This window comes from Nothobranchius furzeri, chromosome 17 (assembly GCF_043380555.1).
Source record: "Nothobranchius furzeri strain GRZ-AD chromosome 17, NfurGRZ-RIMD1, whole genome shotgun sequence".
NCBI lineage: Eukaryota > Metazoa > Chordata > Actinopteri > Cyprinodontiformes > Nothobranchiidae > Nothobranchius > Nothobranchius furzeri.
The window spans coordinates 55,961,205-55,974,812 of record NC_091757.1 but is presented as its reverse complement, the minus strand read 5'-3'; the positions used below and the strand labels follow the sequence as shown (position 1 = coordinate 55,974,812).

Below are 13,608 nucleotides of genomic sequence, written 5' to 3'. Positions count from 1 at the left end.
TCCCTTTTAATAAAACTCGTTAAACTGTCATTCTGTGTCGGGTCTTCTTACGGATCCGCCAGTCAGCTCGTGACACATTTACAGCAGCAAACAGCTGTAGCCAAAGTGCTTAACATAAACAAAAACCAATTAAAAACAAATAAAAATGCAATCCTGAAAACTAAAACCAGAATAAGATAAAAGCATTATTAAAAAGCAAAGATAATAAATGCAGTCATAAATTAACAATAACTAAGAGCAAGAGAATAAGAGTATAAGCCTAGACTTAAATATCAGGACATTAATAAAGATTTGTTAAGTGTTTCCGATTATTGTTTTATTATGTTAGTTAGTTTAGTCTTGAATCTGATTTTGAGTCTGGGGAATTTTAAAAATGCAGTGTTTTAAATGTTTTAAGAAGCAGGGAGGATGATGTCAAAAATGTTTTTCTTTATGAGGAAAAAAAGGTGCAGTGTTTAGAAAGTGACAATATTTTGGTGTTTTTGTGAATTTAGGGACATAAAAATACACTTGAACTTTTTTACAGTGCACCTGTGACCTATAATCCAGGAAACTGGGAATTCCAACGGGAGAATCTCCTATGAAATACAGTTAGATGGGTATGTGTGTGTGTGTGTGTGTGTGTGCATATATGTGTGTGTGTGTTTTTTAAACAAACATAGTTTGTCTGACATGTTGCGTCACAAGGAGCGGTGGCAACCCCCCGCCTCACAGTTCTTATCTACATCTCTCTCTGTCATTCCATACTCTGGTTACCAAACTCTGACATGCAAAGCAGGACGGAGGAAAATCTTTCCGTTGCAACGTGTGACCTCACACCGGTGCTCTGCTCGGGTCAGTTTCATTCACACCTCCTGAAGGTGTTACGGGAGGTGGCCAGGGGTGTTGATGTCAGTCACAGTTTAAAAAGACCAAACGGAGGGAAGTTGGAGCGCACATCAGCAGGGACGCCCTGAACTTCTGATCTGGTCAGCTGCACTTCAAACTAACTTCTTCTAAACGGTGGGAAACAACTGAGCTGAACAGTAACATAAAGTATTTGGTACATGATTTGACTGTTTTGATTTTAGCCTTGCAAACATTTTAAATTTGCTTCTGTTTTCATTTTGTTTCACCGACATCTGCTTTTAACTGAAAGCTTTCAGACAAACTGGAATATTTGTGTACAAATAACTGGATTTAGCCTGTAAAATGTGCCTTTTTGAGCAGTTAAAGACTCATTTTGAATCATTCTCTTGTGATTGTCTTACTGTTCAGAGATGGCTCCATCATCGTTGATAACTGGGCTTCTCTTGCTCAGCCTGACTGGATCACGTGGACTCAGAGACTTTCCAAAACACTGTGAGTTGTTTGCCTCCTCCTTCATCTGCTGCAAATGGACCAAAACTAACCTGTTTTTGTTTTTGCGAACACATCTGCTCTGCTGGATTTTCTGGGCAGTTGTGGTTGCAAAAAGAAATTCTGCAAGTCCAGTCGCACTGACCTGCAACAGAATGACCAGTGGGCCCGTGACGTGGAAGCTGCATGGGGAAGTTGTAGATGAGTACTATGCTTTACAGGATGGACAGAATCTGATCTTGTCTGAAGTACACGCACCCATGTTGGGGGAGTACAGCTGCTGGAAAGGAACGGAGAAGTTATCATCAACCTTTCTGTTGATGGAGGCTGACGAGGAAGATGAGATAGGTGAGACAAAAAAGAAGAAACACTGTAAATATAACCAAAGACAATTTTAAATGTTAAAAAATCATTTAAAGATTTGATTTTTGCTGCATTTATGTTCACTTGCATTGTGTTTCATTTCAGATTCCTTCCTCAGATGTCGTGCAAAGTCCTACGACTGTAGCTTCAGCTGCATGTGGACCGGCGGCAAATACACAGCTGTGCGCCTCGGACTTGGCCACGAATGGTAAAGAGAGGAGCTCTAAAATGACAAATAATGGTTAACTGACAGAAATAAGTAAACTTTTTCACTGAGTGTGTGTTTTGTGGCTTTGCTTTTGTAGCACTAATGGTCAGAAATCGTGTAAGTGGGTGAGCAGCAGCGACCAGCAGCAGAACCAGTTTGTTCTGACCCACTCGCGCTCCCCTTACGCTGAGGAAAGCACCGAGCTCGAAGTCACCGTTGAAGCCATCGAAAACTTCCACTTCCTCAAGAGAACCAAGCTGTTATTTCTCAGAGACATCGGTGAGAAGGACAATCTCTAGAGAAACTCCTGTGCTTAAATGACCAACAGTAACGTTAGTGTTGGCTGGGGAAAGATGTTCTTAGTGGACCTGCGTGTGAAAAGATTTCCCCTTCTTAGTCCATTACACGCTTTCCAATGAAGAGCTGGAAAACAATTCCAAAAAAATTATGTTTACTCCTTCTCCAAATAAGCAGTTTTACAGATAAATTGTTAAACTAGCATATAAATTAGATCCTAACAATACTGATATAAACATAAACACCTGTATACACTTTAAAGAGCAACTGTATTCTACAATTTATATTTTTGTCCTTATTTTGATATTAGAACTAAAAATATCTGACTATTTTTAAATATAATTACTATAAATGTGTCAGTCTTAATTGTGTGTACCTACATGCAACTGGAATTATTTACTCATCATTTTCACCAGCTCTCATGTTAAACTGTGAATTTCCTCCAACACACTCACCAATATCACTCCTGGGGCGCAGGAAGAAGCACCCCTGAACAGCAGCTATACAACAAATCACATTTGGTTGCTAGGGAGAACTAGAGAAATTTTGGCCAATCAGTATCACTGAATTTGGGGTGAAAGCCAATAGTGCGCCTGCTACAGGAAATAGCTAGCTAGCATTCTAGAAGGATCTCATACCACGCTGCCTGCTGGTGGTGGTCGGAGGGACCGGTGGCGCCAGTGCTCGGCAGCCTCGCCTCTGTCAGTGCGCCCCGAGGCAGCTGTGGCTAAGTTGTAGCTCATCCCCACCAGTGTGTGAATGTGTGTGTGAATGGGTGAATGACTGATTGTGTTGTAAAGCGCCTTGAGGGGTTCCAGGACTCTAGACGGCGCTATATCAAATACAGGCCATTTACCATTTACCATTAGTGTATCCCAGCCTCAGTTTTCAGTCCGTCTCAGTGGATCTTCTGCTTTGTGCATGCACAAGTCAGCGTGCAATACTCACCCCCACCAGTAGGTGGCAGTAACACAACAAATAAATCGTATTAGATACCTTTTTTTAAACTTTATAGGTGAACAATCTTGTTGAATGGTTGACGTCACTTGTGCGTTTGCTGTCCCGGACTCATTTTCACACCAAACTTAAAATAACATTTCCCCTGTTTGAAAAAAGGCACTTTCTTGGTATCACAATGCATCTTTAAAATTCACAGACAACATTTCTGGAAAAACTTGGTACATAACCAGCAGGATTCGAAATTAGCGTTTTTAGCCCCATTGACTTGCATTAATTTCTTTGGTTCTACTTAGGCTCCCTATTATCGCATTAAATTAGAACAAATAAACACACCTTACTGCAACAGCTGTAGAATGTCAGCGCTACCAATATGAACCAACTGTGAGTGTGTGTGTGAATGAGGGACTAAGGGAGAAAGGGGAAAATGAGATTCTTCTAGAATGCTAGCTAGCTATTTCCTGTAGCAGGCACACTATTGACCTTCACCCCAAATTCAGTGATACTGATTGGCCTAAATTTCTCTAGTTCTCCCTAGCAACCAAGTGTGATTTGTTGTATAGCTGCTGTTCAGGGGGTGCTCCTTCCTGCGCCCCAGGAGTGATATTGGTGAGTGTGTTGGAGGAAATTCACAGTTTAACATGAGAGCTGGTGAAAATTATGAGTAAACAATTCCAGTTGCATGTTGGTACACACAATTAAGACTTAAGCTTGGTTTATGCTTGACGCATTTACTTTCCGCTTGGTGATGCGGCTCGCGGATGGAACGCGCTTCACAACTCGCAGCGTTTATGGATCATGCGGCTCGTCTCTGCGGTGAGCCAATATTCTCCCAAACTGTAGGGGGTAGCATGGAGCTCTACGGCATGCATCCAACACTACACCATAGCAGAAGTAGAAATTACTGTTTACAACATGGCATTCCAGCATTTTTAACAGCGTCCTCGTCTTTTCCGACACTGCGAGCTATTTCTCTCCAAGAATTATTAACAACATGTTGATCACGGTGATCTCTGAGAGCTGAATCATACAAATGTCTGTATTTACGAACCTCTGCCATGCTAGTTCTTGCCAGTCCGCCATGTTTTTCCACGTTCGACCGTCCGCGTGGTTAGAAAATTTCCTAGGAGGGTGGTGCTGAAAGTTTGGGCCATGCGGAGGCGCGGCGGAGGGGCGTGGTTGTTAAAATGATGTAATTTAGCCGCGCGGACCTCGCGGACGCGTCAAGCATAAACCAAGCTTGACACATTTATAGTAATTATATTTAAATATAGTCAGATATTTTTAGTTTATATTTATTTTTTCATCCTTAACGTCAGGGAGGGTGGCACCCTAGCGCCTCCTATGGACGACTCAACACTGATTATTCGTGAAGGATGAAACTTAAATGTGTCCCTTGTTTCTTCTTCTGTGCCCAGTGATACCTGACAGTCCGCAAATCATCAGGTGTGAGGAGGTGGATCAGCACTTAAATGTGACCGTTGACCCACCATCCAGCTGGTCGACTCCTCACACCTTCTTCAGCCTGGAGCACGAGATCGAGTACATGTTCAGAGATGATGGCAGGGTACGCAGCCTTTCACTGACCCAAACGTTTTTTTATTAGTATTTTATGTTTTGTTGCTTGATTTGTGACGCCGTGATTCTCTCTCTCTCTTTGACTTCAGACCGAACGCTCTTCATCCACCCTGATACCGAAGAGCATCAGCAGGCTGAGGGTTCGCTCCAGAGACCCACTGGTCCTGTCGGCCTGGAGTCAGTGGACTCCATGGAAAAATGTAACCCACTGAACCAATCAGAGCTCACTGCTGTCAGCTTCCCCACTTTCTCAGCGTGGTTTCTTAATGCCGAACGTATATAAGGCACATATTTAAAAGAACTGTTCCCTTTTAGATTTCTTTACAACGGATCAGTAAAACACTTATTTATTTATTTATTTAATTATTTATTTACTCGACCTGTTAGCGTATAAAACTTGTAATTTGTCACCTTATATATTTATTTATACCTTATTAGACCCTGAAAATCCCTAAAGAGGGGTCAGAAGATTTAAGCAGTATCTCAGACCCAAACGATGACAACTTTTGTCTCTGCAGCAAAAAATACATCTAAGTGGGAAATTCCATTTTGCTTAAAGACATTTATACGCTAGTATCGACTTATTTCACATGAATCAGACTCACATTTGACCTGTAGGAGTTTGTTTCAGTTTGACCTTCAGAGTGTCCGTGCTTTATACGTGTGTGTGTGTGTGCTCGCATGCCAGCACACTGGTTTCACAAAAACCACTGACTATTAAAAGAGCTTTCTGTTTCCTTCCTTATACGTGTTCCTTCTTGAGCTGTGTGTCGCTTGTGTCGTGTGAAAAACAAAATTGTTCTCTTTGAACTTATTGATCTTTCAGGGAGGTTTCAAATATTATTTAAATGTTCTTTTGGTCAAAATATTACGGCTTCTGACAAAGAAAAAATGTAATAAAGTCTATCACGTCCACAATAGATCTGTTTGAAAATCAGAATTAATTTGTTTCAATGAAGTTACTAGTCACGAGTTTTCTGAGGTTTAAATGATAAACATGCGTTTTATAAAAATTCCTCTAAGTATATTATTAATTTATTTTTAGTGGTTTGCCATAAAAACTCTAATGAAATCCTTCCTATAAGCTGGTGACATTTTTCACAATAACATGTAAAAGACTGTTATCGGGTACATATTTAGCTAAAGATTCCACAGACGTTAGCGTTGTTTGGTTTTAAAGCGACTAAACAAGAGTTCTGTTTGACTGAGGTTTGTGCCGAAACATAATTCTGCAGAACACACATCCCCCCGAGTCTCACGGGTTCGTGAGTCAGTTTTAACCCAAACCACAACTTACGACGACAAACATCAAGAGAGTCAGAGTTTCTCAAAATTCTACGATTTCATAATCTCAAACCCTAATATGTTATTAATTGGCTTGTTGCAGGTGAGAAATGGAAAAAGGAACCCGTGCAGATTGAAAAAGAGGAAACAGCCTTGCTGTAATAATCTGCCGCCCAAGTCCAAGGACTGCTGCAAGAACAGAAAGAAGATACAAAGGACTAGAAATAATTGATTACTGATGAAGATGAAGACATTCTACAAAAGGACGAGGAACCTGGAAAATATTTGAATTAATAAACACAGCCCTGCTTTATCACTGTAAACACTGAAAGATGTTTAATTTTTATAAGAAAAACTGAAGGTATCCCTGCAGCGGCAGCTCGTCCATATAGGGCGCTGAGGCGCCGCCCTCACTGACTTAAAAAAAAGTAAAGTAAATAAAAACTACAATATGCATTCATATATTTACTATAAATGTGTCAGAATTGTTCAATTGTGTGTGCCTACATACAATCTGATTTCAGGCCATTTTTAACAGCTGTCCTCTACCAGACTAATAGTTTCTCTCCTGGGGCGCTGGGAAAGTGTCCCTGAACTGTAGCTAAACAGCCAATCACATTTGGTTGCCTGGGAGAACTGGGAATATTTGAGCCAATCCATGAATTGAATGCCTCAGGGGCTGGCCGACAGCACCATGAACATGAATACTAGATGCCCCCAGTGGCTGCTGGAGAGCGTAACAGTGTTGCCACCATGTTGGATGGGTCTCCTCACTCTCCAAAGACAATGCTGAGTGAGCAACCATGCCCGTTTTTGTGCAGCCAACAGTTACAACAACTGGCGTACAATTGGAAACAGATCATGTGGGATTACTAGTGACTTTTCTAGCCTGCCTGATGGGATTTTATATTTAAATGTATTTTTATTCATTTAGTTTAGTTATATTTATATTTTAATTATCATATTGTGTCTGATTTTGTGAAAAAGATTGATAAATTGTCACGTTGAGAGCAAGGAGGAGGTTGTTAGGACCCAAGATGCAGATATCCCAGATGACACGAGGCAGGAGTGTTTAAAAATAAAAAGCCTTTTATTTAGGAGAGCAAAAAATAATCCAAAAAGGCAGGAAGCCAACAACCAGAGTCCTGAGTATCAGGAGAACAAAAGCTCACACAGAGCACAAGCAACGCTGACAAACACAATGAACCGACCAGACACAGAGACAAGACAGGGCTTAAATACACTGGGGCATAATGGGAGGCAGATGAGCTGCAGGTGTGTGGGGTGTGTGTGTGTGTGTGTGTGGGGGGGGGGGGGGGGGGGACCAGGTGAAAGCAATGACTACTCAGGGAAGAAACTAACATGACCTAAGAGTGAACCTAAAAACAGAAAAGCAACCATCTAACTAAAATTCTAAAGGGAAAGAGAACTACAAAGACCGGTGGGACAAAACATATAAAAGAGACTAATAACATGAAAAGCTGAAACTATTGTAACGTGAGGAAATATGAGTTTTCTGTCACAATGGTGGTGTTGGACGCAGCTGGGTCATAGCTGGGTCGCTGAGAACTTTCACCCACAGATTAAGACCTGAACGCCAGCGAGTCTGGGAGGAAACCATAACATCAGCCACCTGCGGTCTACCAGAAGATGTGTTTACATGAGTTGTGCCCAGACCAAGTCAAAACATAAAGTTTAAACTTCTTTTTCTTGATTTTAATGTTAGAATAACCATTATCATTTTGCTCATTATAAATGTGTTTAATCAAATGAATGGTTCTTATGCTTTGGGGTAATTATAATGGCTTAATGAATCCATAATTAGATAGTGTTGAGAATGTTTGGTACTGACCTTCACACTCAAGCACACAAACATTCACACACACCCACACACACCTTCCCACAGTAAACTCCAGACACATTTGATGACGCACATGTTTTGCTTTGAGAAGAGAGGTTTTTGGTAAGTTTTCAGTCTTTTAGTTCAGTTCGTGTTGGACAACGAAAGAGAACAGACCTGAAAACCAAAGGGGGGGGCAGAGCCTGTTGGCTCGTTCTTCCCCCCTTTCACGCTGTTTCTGCCAAGCCAGGCAGAATAGCTGAATCACGACTTCTAACGAAGACTCATTACCGAGTCTTTTGATTTCTGAGTGAATTAACTTAAGAAAGCGCATCGATAAAACGCTCTACCATCCACGTGTACCGAGGGCAACTCTGGACCGGTTCCGTTCGACACCTACGTCTCCTGTCAGCCGCCGGTGTCATCTGGATGAACCACAACATCCTCCACGGCCCGGATCCGAAAGAGGGTCCACAAGAGTTCGGTGAGACAGAGCACGGTTTTAGCGTTTGATGCAGTTCTCTGATAAGACCTAAGTTTATCCAAACCATCACTTCACTCAGACACCTGTTTCTTCCTGAAGCAAAATCAGACTCACACACGCATTCATGTCACAACATTCTCAATCTTCATAAATTCACCAGAAGGTCTATTTGAGCAAGAACAGCATATAAACTGTTAAAAGATTGTCCCACAAAGTTGCCAACGTGATTGTTATTTCCTGTTTGTCAATTTTCAAAATCATTAGTTTAATTTGAAGAATTAAACTTTTAATCCTTCAAACTGGTTTCCTCATTGAACTGAAACACAGACACTCAGATATTATCGGCAGTTTATGGATGAAAACAACCTTTGAGTCTTCTGAACAATATAAAATTTGGTTATTGATTTATTAAAATTAATATTCCGAATTAATACGTAGCATGGTTTCTCTTTCATAAAAGAGCATAAATCCATAACGCTACACTATAAACACTGCAGAGGATGACTGGCTGCAGAGGGGTGACTGGAGAAGACTAAAGGAAGACAGGAGACACATAAATGAGACACAGACAAAGGACACATGAGGGCGCTATGAAACACAAAAGGAGAACCTGGAGTGGGAACTGGAGGGGCTGGGGAACAAAGGGACACAGAACATGACATAAATTGTGTTTTTTAATTGGGTAAACATCTCCCTCAGTAGAAATGAATGCACCGGGGGTGAATAGAGACCCATCTAAAATGACAGCCGGCCACTAAGGCAACTCCAATAGGCAGCGCCAGTCCACTGGGTGTCTACTGTCTATGGCAACTCAACTCTGGTTTTTAAATCTCGTTTAAAGACCCACTTTTACGCTTTGGCTTTTAGACAGTGACTCGTTTTACTGTTTTATTGTATCATTGTTTTAATGTATTCTTAGTATTCATCATGTTTTATCTGCTTTTGATTGGGATTTTTGTCCTCTCTTTTAGTTCTTTCGAATGGTTGTGTTTTGTTTTAGCCTGTGCAGCACTTTGGGCAGCTCCCATGCTGCGTTTTAAATGTGCTATATAAATAAACCATGCTATGCTATGCTGTCTACTTTCCCAGCCTGGGCAGGACTGCGGGAAGGCCGCTGAAGCGTTCAGGGTCACTGCAACCCTCCAACCTCAATGCTCCTCCCCCTATCCACACTGAGGTGACATGCGCTGCTTATCGTGGCTGCAGGAACTGAAGTGGGGATAGTCCCAATCCACCACCCCACCTAGTGGACACTTATGTTGTGTTGTCTGAAGTCTGTTGCATATCTGTCTGAGGTGTTTTTTTGCAGAGCAAAGCTGCCCTCCTGGTGGACGGCAACTCTGAAGTGCCTTTTTTTCCCTCCACCTGAACCAATCCTCATGTAACCCTCTGATCTCTATTAAGGTAGCGCGACTCAGGGTTGCGAATGACCACAGTCACCAATTCTTGTCATGTGTCTTGTCCATGTATGTCTGATCTCTGAATTGTGTGTACTGAAACTAATTTCCCTCTGGGATTAATAAAGTGTCTTTGATTTGTTTTGATTTGATGTCTGTGGATAGCACCCTCTACACAAAACAACTGGCTAGCATGCTAGCATGTTCTGAATCTTTTTTCCTTCTCTACCACTTCCTCACGCACACACGGTTGGCTTATAGAGCTGAAATCATCCTGTTGCTGTAATGTGTGTTTGTTTTAATTTTATATGATTATAAATTATAATCATATAAAATATGAACATAATGTTTAAAACAGGATTTCTAATTCAATTTCAATGTTGTGTTACTGCCACCTGCTGGCCTGGCTGAGTATTGTGCTTTGAGGTGTGCATGATTTGAGGAGCTGAGTTATTGAAACACACAGGCTGTTGGAAACTGGAAATTCAAGCTGGAAAACAAACTAAAGACAAAATAAAATGGAAATTAAAACTAACATGGAAAATATGGGCTGCAGTTGCTCTTAAAGGCTCACGCAGTAGGCTTGTGATTCTTCCACATTTTTCTTTAAACCTCCCCCAATAACATATTTGAGACCAAAATCAACTATTGGACCATCGGGCTTTTGGTCTCACCCCTCAAAAGTCAAATATATACCAATAGGCGCTAACATAATTCTAATTGTCCATTTAAGTCATTTGCAGTCACAGCCCTGCAACGTGGGCACTTATGAGAACAGAAGTTTCATTTATTAAATCATTCATTTTTGTACGGCTACATGAAAAAAAGTAATAAAGTCTGCTCGTTCTGCCGAGATGCCAAAAATGTACAAACATTCGATGTTAATTGGTTTCATGAGTCAGTCAGCATCAGCATGATCAGAAAGTTTTTACATTTAAAACAAACACGCGTCACCAAGTTTGAATTTTGTATACTTGTCCTGTAATTTTGTGACGATTAAGCAAAGGAAATTCATACAGATTTACAAAATGTTGTCTTCTGAAATATGTCAACAACAATCTAGATTCTGTTGCTATTATTTGTATTTTTGTCTTAATTTCTCTTTACAAAGTAGTTAAAGTTTAATTTATACATCACATAGTTACAACAGTTCATTTGTCATCATCAGCAACTCAGATAACACACACACGCGCACACACACACACACGCACACACACATACACACACACACACACACACACACACACACACACACACACACACACACACACACACACACACACACACAAAACAATAAAAAAAGAAATAAATGTGAAACATCAAGACAAATCTTAGTGGTAAATTTATTTTGTGATTTTTAAAATCCAAAATCCCTCGTTGGAACCTTCATAGTGGTGTGTTTTAATTTTTAATAACTAAGTCCTAAGAAGATCCTCTTAATCTCAGCGTCTTCGGACGGGAACCAACTCTGAGGGAAAACAAGAAGCACCAATCAGGTCAGAAGAAGGTATTAATGATAAAAAATGTTCTGTAAAGCCTTTTTTCCCCCCGCTTTCCTCACCTCCTCTTGCACCTGCGAGTGGGACACACCTTCCCCCACACCGTCCTCATCGAGGCCGCCCTCAGAGCCGGACTCCCCCAGATGTACACAGACGGGGTGCACACAGCGTTAAAACGGGCCAAGATAGCAAAGATGTTAGTGGCCTCATTTCTAAAAACCAGCCCTCCTCCTGCAAATCTGGCAACGATATTCACAAAAGAAGGACCCCACAGCACCAGGAAGCTTACGACAACAAAGATGATTATTTTCAGAGATTCTTTCTTGTTTTCTCTCTCGGGACCAGGAGGGTCCCTCTCAAGCTGATTCCTTGCAATCACATACAGCTTGATAGTCATCACTACCTTTGTGAGTACGATAAGCTGAAAGAGGATGATGCCGATTGCGTACAGCTGCTTGGATTTAGAGATCGGTAACAGACATCTGGCGATCACATGAGAATAAACGTGAACCCAACAGAAGACGTTGATGCCAATCACCAAGGGTCTTGTTATGAAACGGCTGTAGATGAACGGGTAGCACACCGCAACGTACCTGTCAAGCTGAGCAAACAAAAAGGTCAAGATGTTGACCCCTAAAAGGTCCAGCAGCACATAGTAGGTTCCGTTTCTGGACGGATATGCCTCCTGAACGTCAAACAGACCCAGATAATACACTGAAAAGCCAATCATTGTGTCACAGATGCTCGTGTTCAGCATGAAAATAAACCTGTTCTGAATGCGGAGCGCTCTGGTGGCCGAGATGCTGATCACTACTGTCCCAGCTACCAGAACCGTGGCGGTGGCAAATAGAATCTGGAAGATAAAGATGAAATAGTCCTCGGGGCTGCAGAAGTCCACAGAGAGAGGCACTCCTGCAGCTCCACAGGTGGTCACGTTGGACGGGAACATCTCTAATAACACCAAAGGAGGATTTGTTGTTTTATACGTGCTTGGAGGTCACTAGAGAGGCGCTCTTTTCAGCTTGTTTGTGTCAGGAAAGAGCTTTGTTGTAATTTGATGCTTCGTCCTCGAGCTACTAAAGTTTGGAAAGTGCTGATTTAAGAAGATTTGATATGCTATTGTAACTTGTGTAGTTTTTAAAAATCTTTACAATTTGATCACAAGGTGTCACAAAAAAGAAAACCACAGAGAAAGAACGAGCTGCCAAATGTCAATCAAAGCACTGTTAAAAAAAAGTCGAGAAAACTTAAAATTTCAAGGCAACATGATGCAAGAGATTTTTGAGTATTCTCAACTTTTGCCCACTGTTGTTGATTTAACTTGGATTTTTAAGTTATGAAAGGAGTTCTGCCAAATTGGATTTTCTCATTGACCCAATTAGGGTAATGGCTGAAGGCTAACAAAGAAATTCTGGTTTGAATGCCACGCATTTCTGCATTCACTAAATGCAGAAATTCTTGTTGAACATACATAAAATTATTCTTTCAATTTAATGTTTTCCTAAATTCACCAAACACACATATTTTTGTTGAATATTCATACAATTCTTACTCCAGTTGAATTAAAATTTTAAATTTGAAAAATACTAAAAAATAAAAACCCACAGTTGAATCTTGAACTCTGAAATATTTATTTTGTAAAAGACAGCCTTAAGTACATTTCAGAATGTCATGTCAATGTCATAGGTAGGTAACAAACTTCTTAGAAAAAGTGCCATAAGTGAATTGCGGAGTCCTTTACTCTGTGGAATATGATGCTGTCCATGGTGCTGAACATTGATGCCATCCTGAACTTTGATAAATCTTAAATAAGGAATTTTGATAAGAAAATTGCTTCATGCCACAATTTATTCACCTGCATTCCCTGTAGGCCTCTGAAACTATATTTCACACTTGAGATGTGGAGAGAAGAAAGGTGTAGATGCTGCCAGTTTCATTGTTAAAAGGAGCTAATGTGTAAAACTCACCTTTTGCATCCTTTTGTGTTGCCATGTGGGTCTCTACTGCCTCCATAAAATACTCAGATGAAGTTTTTGTCATATTTTTTATTATTAAAAAATAGTTTTAGCAAGTAAATCATAAAAATTACTACTAAGTTTAAAAACAAATTGATAATGAGGATTTTTTTGCAGATTTGCTTATAATGCCAATTGTTCATTAGTCCCTTGTGCTGTTGTGTCCAGGTTTGAAAACGTTTGACATTATTGGAGCATTAATATTTGATTAAATGCTAAAATTATGTATGACTAACAACTTGATGACATATTGCATGTATTATAATAGAATAATGCAAACTTTCAAAAACAAAACTACTTCTCTCATGTTTTTATTCTGTTATATCATTTTCATCCAAACGTTTAAAA

General features: G+C 40.5%; 2 protein-coding genes and 1 long non-coding RNA gene across 3 annotated transcripts; 2 read left to right on the top strand and 1 right to left on the bottom strand.

Annotated features, from left to right (window-relative positions):
* The first annotated feature begins 767 nt into the window (after positions 1-767).
* On the top strand, positions 768-6,636 carry il12b2 (interleukin 12B 2). The gene is made up of 8 exons (XM_070546446.1): positions 768-882; positions 1,258-1,341; positions 1,441-1,686; positions 1,807-1,909; positions 2,007-2,188; positions 4,582-4,730; positions 4,831-4,941; positions 6,129-6,636. The coding sequence occupies exons 1-8, from the start codon at positions 768-770 to the stop codon at positions 6,255-6,257; spliced, it is 1,119 nt and encodes a 372-aa protein (XP_070402547.1). The 3' UTR covers positions 6,258-6,636.
* A 1,400-nt stretch (positions 6,637-8,036) lies between these two features.
* Positions 8,037-9,889, top strand: LOC129153010 (uncharacterized). The gene is made up of 2 exons (XR_008559239.2): positions 8,037-8,349; positions 9,439-9,889. It is a non-coding gene; the product is annotated as an uncharacterized lncRNA (long non-coding RNA).
* A 1,359-nt stretch (positions 9,890-11,248) lies between these two features.
* Positions 11,249-12,194, bottom strand: LOC129153008 (trace amine-associated receptor 2-like). Its single transcript, XM_054731642.2, has one exon. It carries the CDS (start codon positions 12,192-12,194, stop codon positions 11,304-11,306), a length of 891 nt encoding a protein of 296 aa, XP_054587617.1. The 3' UTR covers positions 11,249-11,303.
* Between the last annotated feature and the right edge of the window lie 1,414 nt (positions 12,195-13,608).